Raw genomic sequence first — 15,300 nt, forward strand, 5'->3', positions numbered from 1 at the left:
TTGGCTGCTTTTGACACTGCTGATCAGATGCTCCCCTTCTTGAAAACCCGCCGTTCCAAGGCCCCATTCATTCCTGGTTTCCTTCTACTTCTCTAGTCAGTCCCTCAGCAGCTTTTCTAGTGGGCCTTCTTCCCCATCACCCCACCTCACTTTCAGAAGGGATCCCACAAGGCTCTGACGTTAGATCACTCTTGCTCTTCAGACTTTCTTGAAGTAATTCAATTACTGCTTAAGGCTATTGTTTGCAAATTCAGAAACAATGCTGGATCCTTCATCTCACAACCTGGACACTTGTTCCCTTTCTCATACACAGTTAAGTAGCGTACATATGGAATGACCTCCTAATATGCCAAGTCACCACCCACACAATCAAATCCTCTTCAGATTTACTTCCACAATGCTCGTGAGTTAGTAAGAAATGATACTAGACAAACGTCTATGGTAGTGGTTCCCAAACTTGTTCCGCCACTTGTGCGGGGAAAGCCCCTGGCAGGCAGGCCGGGCGGTTTGTTTACCTGCCACGTCCGCAGGTTCGGCCGATCGCAGCTCCCAGTGGCCACAGTTCGCTGCTCCGGGCCAATGGGAGCTGCGGAAGTGGCGTGGGCTGTAGCTCACGAAAGCTTATACTCAAATAAATTTGTTAGTCTCTAAGGTGCCACAAGTACTCCTTTTCTTTTTGCGGATACAGACTAACACAGCTGCTACTCTGAACCAGAGATTCTAAACTTCTTCTTCTAAACTACCTGTATTTTCTACTATACCAAGTATACTGTCAGCACGAAACAAACATCATAAAAATAAGAAATTCCTTTTGTATAACAAGCTTACAAGTTAAATGTGAAGGATCAAAGGGATCAAATGAAAAAGAAAGGATGTTTTCTGCATAACTCTTCTTCCAAAGTTTAGTGCCTGTATCTGCATTCCACAGTACAATGTAGTTTGGTGGATGAACTGCAAGTAATAAGTCTCGAGAAGCATCTTGATTCCACAGCCACTGCATGTCTGTCAAAAGAAAGAAGCAACAACTAGCCAAACTTGAAATTAGTGTTAAAAATATTCATTTTGTTTTAAACCTACTTCGCTTCCAACTACTTGGCCTTATTAGGCTGAAAAAGTGACTTATTAGGAACACCACACTAAATATTTCATGATTTCAAAAAAATTCCTTTTATTACTTCAAGTTTTTATTTACAGTATACGTTGATGACATGTTCTCTTAGTCCTGATCAACTGAAGTATACATATTTGAAACTATTTATTTTAGTTTATAACATACCCTAGACATTGGTTTGACAATGAATGAGTTCAAACAACCAAGAAATGTATAAAACAATTTACTAATGCATGCACTGCTATTAGAAAACCTAAAATAGTGGAAGTACCATATATTAAAATAAAACAAAGGACTTCTGTGTTTCAAATTCTCCTTTTGGAATAGAGTCCTGAGTTTAGGAATAACTTCAAATTATCATTCTTATACTATGTATCCAAAAGAATAACTAACTATACTGCTAAAGTGATATGATTAGTCACAAGAGAGGATGCCAACCATATTATTCTTTGACATAATGTACCAAATTATTCAAGGTACATGGTCCTGTAACAGTAGGTGAAGTTAGCTAGCAGGGATGGGAGAAGGGGATGGGCCACAGAACAATAGAGTGGGCAAATGTTTATACATGACTGTAAAATGCGAATCTCCCTTCAGTAGAAGCTGCATTGTTTGTTTTCACCCCACTCTCTTTCACCCATTTCCATTCAAATGTTCTTTTCAGATCGAAATAAAATCCTATTGCTCAACCACCCTTGAAAAAAAAAAAAAAAAAAACATCCTAATCCAGACAACTAAAAGTAAGGGGGAAAATCTGCACTGCCAAACCAAAATGGAATCCGCAGACTACTCTGAAGTTCTGTAAAATAGTACCTAAATCCCTCAGAACACAAATGCAATGTTTCTACTATCAAAAGTAGGATGAAAATAACAAAAAGTTCTGAGCCCTCAATTTTTCTTTCCATTAATTTTTAACTTGATAGCTCACTTTAACAAATGACACTTTTTTATGTGCCAGATCCAACATAAAAGTTAATAAAAAATGCTGTAAGAATGTGCACAAATCATTCGTGTGAAATATTAAATTACTTTGATGTGTTTCTAAGCTGGCAAGAAGAGCTCATTACCCAAATCTTTTCAAAGGATAATCTTTTCAATATATAATTTCCCTTTATTCTTTAAATAAATAAATAAATAAATAAAAAAGATGAATGACTTCCAATGACATTGAGAATATACTTTGAATCTATCCTGCTGAAGAATGCAGTGTGTCATTACCTACTCAGCTGAGCGAGAAGGACATTTTATAAAAGCCAGGTACCAATATACAGACTCAGCTAAAATAATGTAACGTATGTGTATAATGTGCTTGAATTTTCAAACACTCAGCACTGACCTAACTCTGCTCCCACTGAAGTCAATGGTAAGATTTCACTGACCTCAGTAATAATGTAAAAAGAAAAGGAGGACTTGTGGCACCTTAGAGACTAACAAATTTATTTGAGCATAAGCTTTCGTGAGCTACAGCTCACTTCTTCTCAAATAAATGTGTTAGTCTCTAAGGTGCCACAAGTACTCCTTTTCTTTTTGCGAATACAGACTAACACAGCTGCTACTCTGAAACGAGTAATAATGTAGTTAAAGCCAACTCAGAGTGCTTTTTTAAACAACTGCAGTGGAAGTACACAGAGAGATCATGAAATGAAAGATATTGTGTATATATACACACACGGGAAGAAAATTAAGGTTAACACAGGGAGGGATGTCATGTGACTGGACTGAGACTCAGGAGATCTGGACTTAATACCTTGCTTTGCCACAGATGGGTGTGACCCTGGCAAGTCACAATTTCTCTCTACCTCAGTTCCCTATTCATAAAATGGGGCTAATACTTCCTACTCCCCTTCCTTTGTGTTTTGCCTATTCAAGTTCTTCAGGGAAGAAGGGTTAATTGGAGAATGCCGTGCCCAGCTCCCATCAGGCTGACATGGTTTACTCTTCCCCAGGCCAAAAGCCCAGGATCAAAGAAAATCCTAAACCTTAAAGAAGATAGGCTGAATGGGCTGTCAGCAACAGTGGCAAGTGATGGGTCTCTGGCAGACAGACATATGAACTGCAATAAGTAGGCTGGCTTTCCCAACAAGAGATGGGAATATGCTGGGTCTAACTGACCTCTGGATAGAGAGGTGAAGCTTTAAAGAAATACACATACAGAACTCAGCTGTTTTATTAATCCATTTTATAGACACTATGTTTCTTTTGGCTAACAAATGCCACTTTGTTTGAAGATACTGTTTTTCAGTTACTTCAATGAGCTGATTTAAATTTAAATCAGAAGACTGATTTAAAAAAAAAGGATAATACTCGTTACACTAAAAGACTGAAAATTACAATAAACTTTCTCAATATTATTTTTCTATGTAAGTAATTGATGTAACTGCCAAAGGAATGTTATGTGATGGTAGGAGGGAGATGATCTGTGGGATAATCTCTTTAATAAGATGTGGTTCACACTATGAAAACTTTGTGAGTACCCTGTTCTAGATGGTGGCTTGGAGATGTGTTTTACTACAATGGAGACTATATTCAGAAGTGCTGGTGGGAGGTGCTTGTAGCGCAAAGCATTTTAAAATATGGATAAAAAGTTAATCAAATCTTAAAAATAACTTCACCAGTTTCACACCTTAAACAGAAAAAGAATGGATAACCTTGCTTACAAACAGCAATGTAAAGCAGGATGATGTTCTAAAAATACATTTAAAAATGAATTTAAGGTGAGGAAAGGAATGACAATTTTGTTATTTTGTTCCCCACTAACTTTTCTTCCATTCATCAAAACAACAGGGATAATGATTTCCTTGAGTGAGAAGGTACAAGTTACACACTACTGGGAGTAGATGGCAGATTGGTGCTAAACAATCAGAAAATGGCTTTAAGCAACACGTAAAAAGCCACACTATTCGTTCAGTAACTCAGTCTCATCATCTTAGAAAAAAACCCGTAACTCTAGAGAAAAAAACAAAGCTAATTGAATTAACTGAAGCCAACAAAAGCATGTTTAAGCTTTGCTGTATTTTATCCACTTTATTTTATGCTTCTGTTTTATAAACCTTGCTAAAGAAACAAAAGTCTAATTTGTTAAGTGGCTTTTCAGATAATACAGTTAAAGATAAACACAGGATTCAGGCTGATGTCAGAGAGTTTGGAAGAGGGGAAAAAAAAGAAAAAAAGAAAAAGAAAAAAAAAAGGCTTGGAGCCCAAATGAACTATCAACTATTCTCAGAAATGTACCATGAAAATTTCATTGCACAACAAAACTTTATTTCTGAGTTTTACTTCAGAAATAAAACAACCTATAAAGTGTGATGCTAATAAGGACGTGGGTAGCTGTAAAATAAAGAGATTTACTCGGAGTTTGGTTTGATTTTAAAATTACAGGAGAGCTTAAAAGATGACAAAATGTGTTTGCACAGAAACTTGTTTACTGAAAAATTCCCAAGAAAATAAAACTGCATGTTTCTTTTAGCAACCAGAATCTCATACACAAGAGGAGATCTTGTAAGTCCCTACTACCAATAATAATAAAGTAGTTTTTACCCAAGATCCTCAATGTCATGCATTGTGTGTGTGTGAGTGAATGTGTGTCAGAGAGAGAGAGAGATGTATCTAAGGTCATTCAGCGAATCTGGTTGAAGCAGAATGGTTTAATGTTTAAGCCCCTGTTCTAACCATCAGACTAAGACTTCTCCACTGGAGGCATTTGCTGGATGGTAACCCGTTGACTGAAGCCAGGCAAAAGGAAGGTTGTTTACTACTCCCCCTCTCCTGCTGCTCTTTGTTCCACTCCACTACTAAGTCCTAGAGCAGCTCTTCAGTCCTCCCACCAATTCACCATACCTACTAGTATGACAGTGAGTTCTGCGGCAAGCAGCACTTCTAGAGACTATCGGGCTGGCTTCCACAACTTCCAGAGCTAAGCAGTTTGCTGAAGGAAGATGGGATGAGGTAAAGCATCCCACCAGACATCACCAGTAATTGCCACTACACCCAGCCCAACTAGCATTAGGAGCCTGCTATCCAGCACAATCAAGCACAGACCCTCCACAAGTCCCAGCACCAAACACACCTACAGTTTCATACTGATTACAGCCCACAAATTTTTGTGGCCGGAAAGGCCTGTGAAATTTAGGTATTTTGCATTAAGAAACTGGGTGGTTTCTAGGTTGTGGGTGGAAAAAGATTGAAAACCACCGTCTTAATCTATGCTCCTTTTTTATTTTTTAATAGGGGCACAATAAAGAACATTCCAATTCCTAAGCAAGGAGGACTATTTATACATGGCTTTGTGGGTATTTTCTATAGCTTCCCGTTGAAGAGTTGCAACATACAGATGTATACAGATACGACAATGTAAAAAGCAAATGCCTTCTTGACATATCTTGTCAACTGTAACCAAAAATCAATGATCATCCAGAAATTCCTTCCTTTCCTGCATGTTCTATCACGGGGCGGGCAAACTGTTTGGCCTGAGGGCCACATCAAGTTTCCAAAATTGTATGGAGGGCCAGATAGGGGAGGCTGTGCCTCCCCAAACAGCCAGACATGGCCTGCCCCCGCCCCCATCTGAACCCCCCTGATTCTCACCCCGACGCCCCCCCCCCGACTCCTGCCTCATCCAACCCCCCCGTTCCCTGTCCCCTGACGGCCCCCCCAGGACCCCTGCATCATCCACCCCCTTGCCACTCCCTGTCCCCCCACAGACCCCGTGCCCCTGACTGCCCTGCCGCCGCCCCATCCAACCCCTCCTCTCATTCCTGACTGCTCCCCAGGAACCCCTGCCCCATCCAACCACCCCTTCTCCCTGTCCCCTGACCGCCCCAGACCCTGACTGCCCCAGGCCACCCCATCAAACCCCCCTCCTCCTTCCTGACTGCCCCCCCCCCGGAACCCCTACCTCCATTCAACCCCCCTGTTCCTCACTCTCTGACTGCCCCGACCCCTCTCCAAATCCCAGCCCCCAACCACCACGCTGAACTCCCCTGCCCTCTATCCAACCCCCCGCCCTGCCCCCTTACCACGCTGCCAGGAGCACTGGTGATTGGCGGTGTTACAGCCGCGCCCCCCAGAGCACCAGGACAGGCAGCCGTGCTGCCAGGCTGGAGCCAGCCATGCTACTGTGCAGCACAGAGCACTGGGTCAGGCCAGGGCTCTGCAGCTGTGCTGCCTGGCAGGAGCTCACAGCCCAGCCACCCAGAGCATTGAGCCGGCAGCACAGTGAGCTGAGGCTGCGGGGGAGGGGGGACAGCAGGGGAAGGGCTGGGGGCTAGCCTCCCAGGCCAGAAACTCAGGGGCCGGCAGGAGGGTTCCGCGGGCTTTAGTTTGCCCACCTCTGTTCTATCAAGTCAAGCCCTCTCCCATATGTCTCTTCACTGACTCCTTCTACATCTGACTCCTTCTACTGACTCCTTCTACATTCAAACACTGCAGCCTCAACTTAGATTCGTGGATTCATAGATATTAAGGTCAGAAGGGACCATTATCATCACCTAGTCTGACCTCCTGCACAACGCAGGCCATAGAATCTTACCCACCCACTCCTGCGAAAAACCTCTCACATATGCTCTATGTCTGAGCTATTGAAGTCCTCAAATTGTAGTTTAAAGACTTCAAGGAGCAGAGAATCCCCCAGTAAGTGACCCGTGCCCCATGCTACAGAGGAAGGCGAAAAACCTCCAGGGCCTCTGCCAATCTGTCCTGGAGGAAAATTCCTTCCCGACTCCAAATATCGCAATCAGCTAAACCCTGAGCACACAGGCAAGATTCACCAGCCAGATACCCAGGAAAGACTCTGCCCAGTTAAACCCAAGCACATATCAGCTCTAGTTTCATCTTACATCTCACTCATTTGCTGCCATTTGCCTGCTCCTTAATGCTCCCTTTTCCAATCCATCTTATTGCCTTTTCTATACCAGTTCCTATGCATGAAATAGTCTTCCTGTTCCTGTGTGCCAAGGAAGACAGATATAGATATTCAAAGGAATCTAGGGCATACTGGTTTAAAATACCATATTCCTTATGAATATACAATCCAATTTTAATTTGTCATATTAGTATGCTTGGACTGTAATGGCTATATAAAATGCACTTTAAATAAGAATACAGTCAAATCCATGATTAACAGCACTGTAATGCTGTACAAGTATTATTACAATGTGGACTGCAAACTGCATTAAATCCCAAACTCAGAAACAAGGAGGTTTATTTAGTGTATTGTATGAACATTTATCAATAATAAAATACTTCTTAACTTATAGCACTTTCCATCGGAAGATCTCAGAACATTTTATAGGCATTAAACAAACCCCATAGCAGCGCTGCTGGGAGATCAGCATTATACCTATGTTAAAGGTGGGTAAACAGGCATACAGATTGATGTACCCAAGGTCAGACAGTAAGTCAATGGCAGGCCTGTGAATAGAATTCATGAGTCCTAGCCTCCAGTCACCACTATAACTTGTAGATAATACTGCCTCTTACAATACAACTCATTATACAAATAGCATACACCTTCCTTACCTTGGATTGGTTTTGTATGCTCCTGTATTTCACAGCGAACTGTTCCCGTTGCCACATCCCAAACAATTATCTTTCCAGAGGCATCAGCAGAAGCTAAGCGCAAAGAATACGGAGAACCAATATTGTGATGGTAGTTTTCTTTAGCCCATTTAACCTGAAGGTATGAATGAAACAGGTTAAAATAGATAGTTATGTATAATAAAGACAAGTATTTAATACTTTTTAGTTTGACCCCACTAAATGGGATATAAACTATCTGAACACAGACACCAGAAGATTATGCAACAGTTAGTGACATACATGTGAAATGACTACAGTTTAATAAATAGAGACTTAAACTGGCAACTGTTGTGCAAGTTTAATTATTTTAGTTTATCCTAAATATATTACCACTGTGCACAGGTGCATGCACAATACTAAAATTACACAATAAATCAATAATTTTCCCTGCATTCATGGTTTATAATAATTCTATATACAAATATTGATAACTTTAAGGTTCCACAGTTAAGGAAAGTCAAAAAATGCCAAAATTAAGATGGCATGTGAACCTGTCTTTTTACATGTACACATTAGAAGATATACAAGTGCAGTTTTTATTGCCATCAAACATTGTATACAAAGTAATACACATTTTCCTAAAACCTTAAATGTGTGAGACAGAATATAGCATTTTTTAATTCTTATACTAATTGCCATAATGGCCAATATACGATTTAAACTTTTTATATGATAAAAAGTATACATTTTAAAAATGGTCAGCACCCAGGCATAACCCTCCCTCCAAACCTCTCTTTCTCTCAAGACTTCAAAGCCCTGCTGGTTTGTAAGAAGACGGCAATCTGTGTGCATAAATTAATCAGCTGTAACAAATGGACTGTACTACACTGAAACACACATGCACCTTCAGAGACTTAATGGAGACTGCTCCTTCTCTGCAAGACTTAGCAGGTGCCCTCTTAAATACAACCTTTCTAAACTGTACTATCTTCCTGTAACCCTCTGAGCTACAGAGCCGGGCCCCAGGTCCTCTCAGCAGAGGGAGGAGCAAAGCTGACGTGGAGGAGCAGTGAACCATCGAGGAAGGAGCTTTATGGTCCAGAATCTGGCCCCTAGCAAGGTTCTATGCATTGCTCTGGCACACAAGAAAAAAGCCTTAAAGCCAGCATAACTGGCTTCTTGGGGATTCCCCCAGTGAGAGTGTCATAGGTGGCTGGCATAACTCTATGTCTCCTCTCTCTTTAGAGTCTCCAGCTTACGGGGCGTTTTGAGGAAAGGGCCAGGGGTTACAACCTCCAGATGATTGCCATGCCACAATGGTCCATGGGGGCCACAGGTGGCAGGTGATAAAATAGAGCTGCCATGAAGCAGCTACCTGTACTGGATCAACACCCCTTATATTAGGACAATGCAGACACCTTCATGTATTCTCTACTCCTCAGAACAGTATGGCCAGTTTCCAGGATCTTGCTCGAAGAGCCAAGGTTAAAAAAAAAATGAATGTACTATGCATATGCGGGGTGCAATTTTCAAGGGGTTCAAAGTTTGTCAAATCAAAATCAAATTTCATCAGAACAACCAAAAGGCACTTTTTGAAGAAGGGCCATGCCAGGCCAAATTTCAGTTTTGTAATTTCATCTGGACAGCTGTTCAAAAAGGTCACAATATTGTGAAAAGGAAAGTGGCACCTTAGAGACTAACCAATTTATTTAAACATAAGCTTTCGTGAGCTACAGCTCACTTCACTGGATCTCCCCACTATATTTTCCACTGCATGCATCCGATGAAGTGAGCCGTAGCTCACGAAAGCTTATGCTCAAATAAATTGGTTCGTCTCTAAGGTGCCACAAGTACTCCTTTTCATTCTTTTTTGAACCCAGTTATACTTTTGGCCTTCATAACATCCCACAACACTGAGTTCCACAGGTTGACTATGTGTTGTGTGAAGCATTTCCTTTTGTTTGTTTTAAACCTGCTGCCTACTAATTAATTGGGTGACCCCCTGGATCTTCTGTTATGTAAAACAGGCAAATAACACTTCCCTATTCACTTTCTTCATACCATTCATTATTTTACAGACCACTATCATACTCCCCACTTAGTCCTGTCTTTTCTCAGTTAAACAGTCTCAGTCTTTTTAATCTCTCCTCCTAAGGAAACCATTCCATACACTTACTAATTCGTGTAGCCCTTCTCTGTACTTTTTCCAATTCCAATATATTTGAGATGGGGTGAACAGAACTGCACAGTATTCAAAGTTTGGGCACACCATGGATTTATGTAGTTGTATTATGTTTCCTGTTATATTATCTATTCCCTTCTTAATGGTTCCTAACATTTTGTTCATTTTTTTGACTGCTGCTGCACGATGAGCTGATGTTTTCTGAGAACTATCCATGGCGACTCCAAGATCTCTTTCTTGATGTGGTTTAAATTAGCTGTTACCACTCATTTTGTATATTACCACTCATTTTAGGATTATGTTTTCCAACGTGCATTACTTTGCACTTATGAACATTGAAATTCATCTGCATTTTGGTGCCTAGTCTAGTGAGATCCCTTTGTAACTCTTCACAGTTAGCTTTGAACTTAACTATCTTGAGTAATTTTGTATCATCTGCCAACTTTGCCACCTCACTGTTTATTCATAAATTATCTGGAAAAAGGAATATGTTGAACAACACTGGTGCCAGTACAAATCCTTTGGGGACCCCACTTATCACCTCTGCACTGTGAAAACTGACCATTTATTCCTATCTTTGCTTCCTATCTTTTAACCAGTTACTGATCCATGAGAGGATCTTCCCTCATTCCATGACTGCTTATGGGGACAGTTATAATCTCCCCTTATTACTGTATTTTCTGTTTATGTAGCCTCTCTAATCTCCCTGAACATTTCACAATCACTGTCACCATCCTGGTCAGGGGCTTGATGGTGTATTACCTACTGCTATACTCTTATCATTCAAGCATGGAATTTCTATCCATTAAGATTTTATGATACTGTTTGAGTCAATTAAGACTTTTACTACATGGGATTATGTTTGCTTTCACATATAGTGCCACTTCCCCACCAGTGTGACCTATTCCATCATCCCTATATACTTTGTATCCTGGTATTACCATGTCCCATTGATTATGATCATTCCAGCAAGTTTCTGGGATGCCTACTACATAATATCCTCATTTAATACCAGGAACTCAGGTTCACCCATGTTTGTATTTAGACTTCTTGCATTTGTATACAAGCACTTTTAAAATTTCTCAATATTTAGCTGTCTGCCTTCATGTGACGTAACTGAACAGGACTTTTTTTGTTTGACTGTTTCTCTTCAGTTCCTACATATACTTTTGTCAAAAAAATGTATCAGGTGCTGCTTCTTCACCTATGCTAGCGTCGTCTAGAATCTCTCTTTCCACCCAAAGAATCACCACCCTCTACACACAAACCCTAGCCCCTTTTAGCTGTCTCTGACCATTGTTTTTGAAACTTTAGCACTCTAGTTGGGTTGATTTCACGAATCAGGTGGGTAGTTTGACCAGTATGACCAAAGAGATCAATATGATAAGTTTCCAGACCAATCACCATAATCAGATTCCAAACTCTGGTTGTTCCGACAGCTGCATCTGTTCAAAGGTCCTTCAAATATCACCGTTACACTTAGCACTTATTATACAGGACATTTCTCTTCAAAACACTTTACAAGCAACTATTAATGAAAAGTTAGAGTTTCATTTTTGCTGTGGGGTTCAAAGATTTATATTCTCATCCAACAAAATGTAAGTTGTGTGGTGTCCGGTATCTATGTATTGGATGACACAATTCTAAGCTACAGACTGTCTAAGCCTAAGTCATTTATTTTCACTAGGCATGTGCAACATGTCTAACTCACTACCTGGCAGACTCAGCAGCAAGGTTTATGGAGGCAGGCTCTGGAGTGGGAGCAGAGCAGGTCTGGGGAAGATGAGAGGCTGAACAAATCTTTTGTTTTTTTTGGGGGGGGGGAGGGGGGAGAGAGTGGGGAACAGTGATGTTTAAGCAGACGCACGAGGTGTCTGGATGGCCAAGAAGGTAGTGTATGCGTGAGCGAGTCCAGTGCTTTTGCACAAAGGCATTGGCACATCAAGGGCTCCTTGACATTCTGATTTCAAATCCCGGGGTGCAGCAAAACAGTAGACCTTAGGCTCCACCACCGCAAGTTCCTAGCCACATCCCTGTGTCCCTCCAACCAAAACCCTCTTAGCACTTCCTCAGTCGTTCCCTGTACCTCCGCCGCTACATCCCTGCTCACCTTTTCTCAGTTCTGCCAGAACGTTGAGCTGAATTGGGGAAGGGAGGTGAAAGATCTTTGAAACATCAGTTACTTCTTTCCACCATCCACCGCCTACACATATCACCCTCACCTTAACAACTAAAAGTGCAAGCTTGACTGTGAACAATTATATAATATGTGAATGCATACTCAAATGTAGATTTCAAACCTGTAATTACTATATAAAAAAGCCACATGAACTTTAGAACTATCACTAGCAACACTGATCATCAGCTACACTGATCACCCATGCATAACTGTTTAAACATTACAGACAAACATCGGGCAATCACTATTTGCAATCTGACATTACACACCAATAAAAAAAACCCTAAATATAGATACACTACAGATAATATTATTAAAGCCACACAAAATCTATATTATTCATTAGGACAAAGGGGGTAAATATATAAAGTAAACATGGCTGGACTTTAAGGATACCCATTAATAGTTCAACATGAAGGTAGAGAGATGTGTGCAAAAGATAGAAGGTTCGTAAGGTTAAAAAGAGGATATGTTTAATAGATTGCAGATAGTGTGTTGAAATACTTAATTGCTTATTTCTTGGCTTTTAACAGTGTTAACTGCTGGGGTATGCAGTCCAGTAACATAACATCCAACAAGTTTTTTAGGTGAAAATTCCTTGTAAATGGAGCCTGTCTATGTTATTTTCTTTGTAACAATGGACTCAGAATATGTTTCTTATGTCACTTGCAACTGTAATAGTTTTTTTAAAAAGGAATGTGGTAAGTAGACTTCTTAAATATTAAGTTCAGGAATGGAAGAAAATTATTTATGAATACATCTAGAGAAGTGTGGAAAGATCTTGGCCAGTATAATAATTTCTTATATGATGTCCACTGATCTTTAAAGCAGAAAAGAACAGAATTCCACTCCTCTCTTTTTCCTCATAAATTAGTCATTTTCCTGGGTCTGCTCCAGTTAATAAAAGAGATGGTGGTTTTGAAAAATGATCTAATAAATTATATAAAGACTGCAGGGACTTTAACATTTAGCTTACTGTTGAAATAGTATAACATCAAAAAAAAATTGCTGGAAAATATGGCTATCCTGATGCAGTTATAATGCTATCATTATAAGGCAGAAGAGTTGATATAATATATAATTATATCAGTTATAATTTATTAACTAACCTATGTTTAACTTTTAAACTAAGCTATTAATATTGCCACTGTCCTGTTCCACTGTGTGTTTAATTTGCTGTTTGGACACTAATTTAGGTTTTGGTATTTACCTATATCTCATGACCAGTTCCGAGGACAGTCCAGCACATGTCAGGGGTGTAGGAGACTAAGACGACAATCTGCTGCTCATCCAGAGTGAGTGTCATTCATTGTAATGTCAGAGTATATAATTTTAAAACATGTTGTAAAGAATGATTTGATATATTTTCTTATACAGTATCTTGCCTTAAGAGAGTAAAGTCATTAAAAAGTGTTTTAATATACTTCATAATATACAGGTCCCCAAAATATCCACGTGGATTGGCCAATAGGTATGTTTTTATTACCGCTCTCATCAGTCTCCATTTTGTGACCAACTGCAGGACGATCTCTAACCAACAGAAGTAATATCTAAATATTATGTTCAATTTAGAACAGTTATGATGCTGACTAACTATTTGTATGGTTATTTGCCAACCTCTTGCACATGTCCATATCACTTATTGCTCCATCCACTATAGAGGATAATATAATTTATTGTTCAAATTTTGGCCACATATTTCTTTGATAATCTCCATACACGTAATAAAACAGAAAGGCTTTAATCAAAGTGTTTGTGGCATAGAAATGTGTTGTCATATATGGAGATACGACATGGCACACAACTTATATAGCAGTTCCAGATGTTTACATTTGAAAAATACTCCTATCAACAGAAACAAAAATCTATCTCTCTCTCTCTCTATATATATATATATATTAATCAATAGGCAAGTCAGAGACACAGCCTGGCAGTATCAGAAAAATGGTGGATCTAAACTTATGTAGAAAATTCAGTTGCTCTCTGGTATGTTATTGCTCCAAATCCGGAGACTAAATTCAATCATTAAAATGTGACTAGAGGGATTCTTGTCCTTATTTAGATGCTAATCTTAACTATTCAGTAGGTACCAATGTTTCCATAGCAATGTAAACAGGTTTAATTTTATAATATAAAACATCCCAAAAAACCCAAACAAAGCATTAAAAAGAAAAGGAGTACTTGTGGCATCTTAGAGACTAACAAATTTATTAGAGCATAAGCTTTCGTGAGCTACAGCTCACTTTATTGTAGCTCACGAAAGCTTATGCTCTAATAAATTTGTTAGTCTCTAAGGTGCCACAAGTCCTCCTTTTCTTTTTACGGATACAGACTAACACGGCTGCTACTGTGAAATAAAGCACTGTATTTGAAGAAACATAAACATGGTAGATTGCTGTCACCCCACCAAAATAAAAAGTACTCTCATGCAGTTATCAACTTTTAAATACACAAAGTTTCAGCCACCTGCAATATCTTGATAGATTTTACCTCTGAAGACAGCTGCTTTCAGGATTTGGTGATGCTATTTTAATTTATTTGGGTTGATATGTATCCAAGTGCAGAGGATCAACTATAAATGAACCTCTTGAACACTGCAAGATGGTATTCTGCACCTCACTCAAAAATATGGCAGTCTACAGCGTCAAAACAGACCACTTTTTCTTATACAGCCCACTCTCCACTATACAAGAACTGCAGAGGAGGGGTGACCACCATTCCAGTCGATAGACTGGAGTATAAGCCAAGGAGGATCTGCACTGCAGCTCCCAAACCTGCCCTCTGCTTGGTTGATAGGGCAGAAACTGGGGAATTGAACTGCATTGTCCCTCAAAAAGTGCCCCACACAAATCCTTATTAATGTTTTTCAGGGGAGGAATATTAATTTAATCTCCAGTCCTGATTTATATCTGGAAGATCTACTCTATGAATTATTTTGGGGATCTTCTATGCTATGTGTTGTATTGGACGTCAGACTAATCACAATGATCCTTTTTGGACTTGGAATTTATTAATTTGTTATGTATCTATTGTTGTAGCATCTGGATAGAACAGATTCAATATTACCAGACATGAAATCTAACTGTCCACCAAACAGCCCTCAGCCATGCAATGCATCAATCATTTACTAATAATCCACCAATACCCAATGGTCTAAGAAAAGATCAAATTGATGTGCCTTGTACCATGCTCTGAAGGTTGGCAAGGTCAAGCCCTGACAAACTATTTGATGGAGTTCTGAGCTGAGGAATCTCCACAGAAAACATGTGTCACCCCTTCCCCAAGGCTAGACAATCCATAGATAAGCAGATT

At 39.8% G+C, this 15,300-nt stretch overlaps 1 protein-coding gene across 5 annotated transcripts in view; it reads right to left on the reverse strand.

Annotated features, from left to right (window-relative positions):
• The window catches only part of WDR11 (WD repeat domain 11), a 74,507-nt gene that overhangs the window by 53,622 nt on the left and 5,585 nt on the right, over positions 1–15,300 (reverse strand). For all 5 annotated transcript variants that reach the window (XR_007357547.2, XM_075131054.1, XM_048857201.2 and 2 more), the window contains exons 3-4: positions 7,628–7,781; positions 829–1,002 (exon numbers count right to left, since the gene is read on the reverse strand). Coding sequence is in view for 4 of the 5 variants with exons in the window: in XM_075131054.1 (XP_074987155.1) it covers positions 829–1,002; positions 7,628–7,781 (328 nt within the window). In the remaining variant the exon portion in view is untranslated. The remainder of the gene's footprint in view (positions 1–828; positions 1,003–7,627; positions 7,782–15,300) is intronic.

The sequence above is a fragment of the Caretta caretta genome, chromosome 7, assembly GCF_965140235.1.
Source record: "Caretta caretta isolate rCarCar2 chromosome 7, rCarCar1.hap1, whole genome shotgun sequence".
Taxonomy (NCBI): Eukaryota; Metazoa; Chordata; order Testudines; family Cheloniidae; genus Caretta; species Caretta caretta.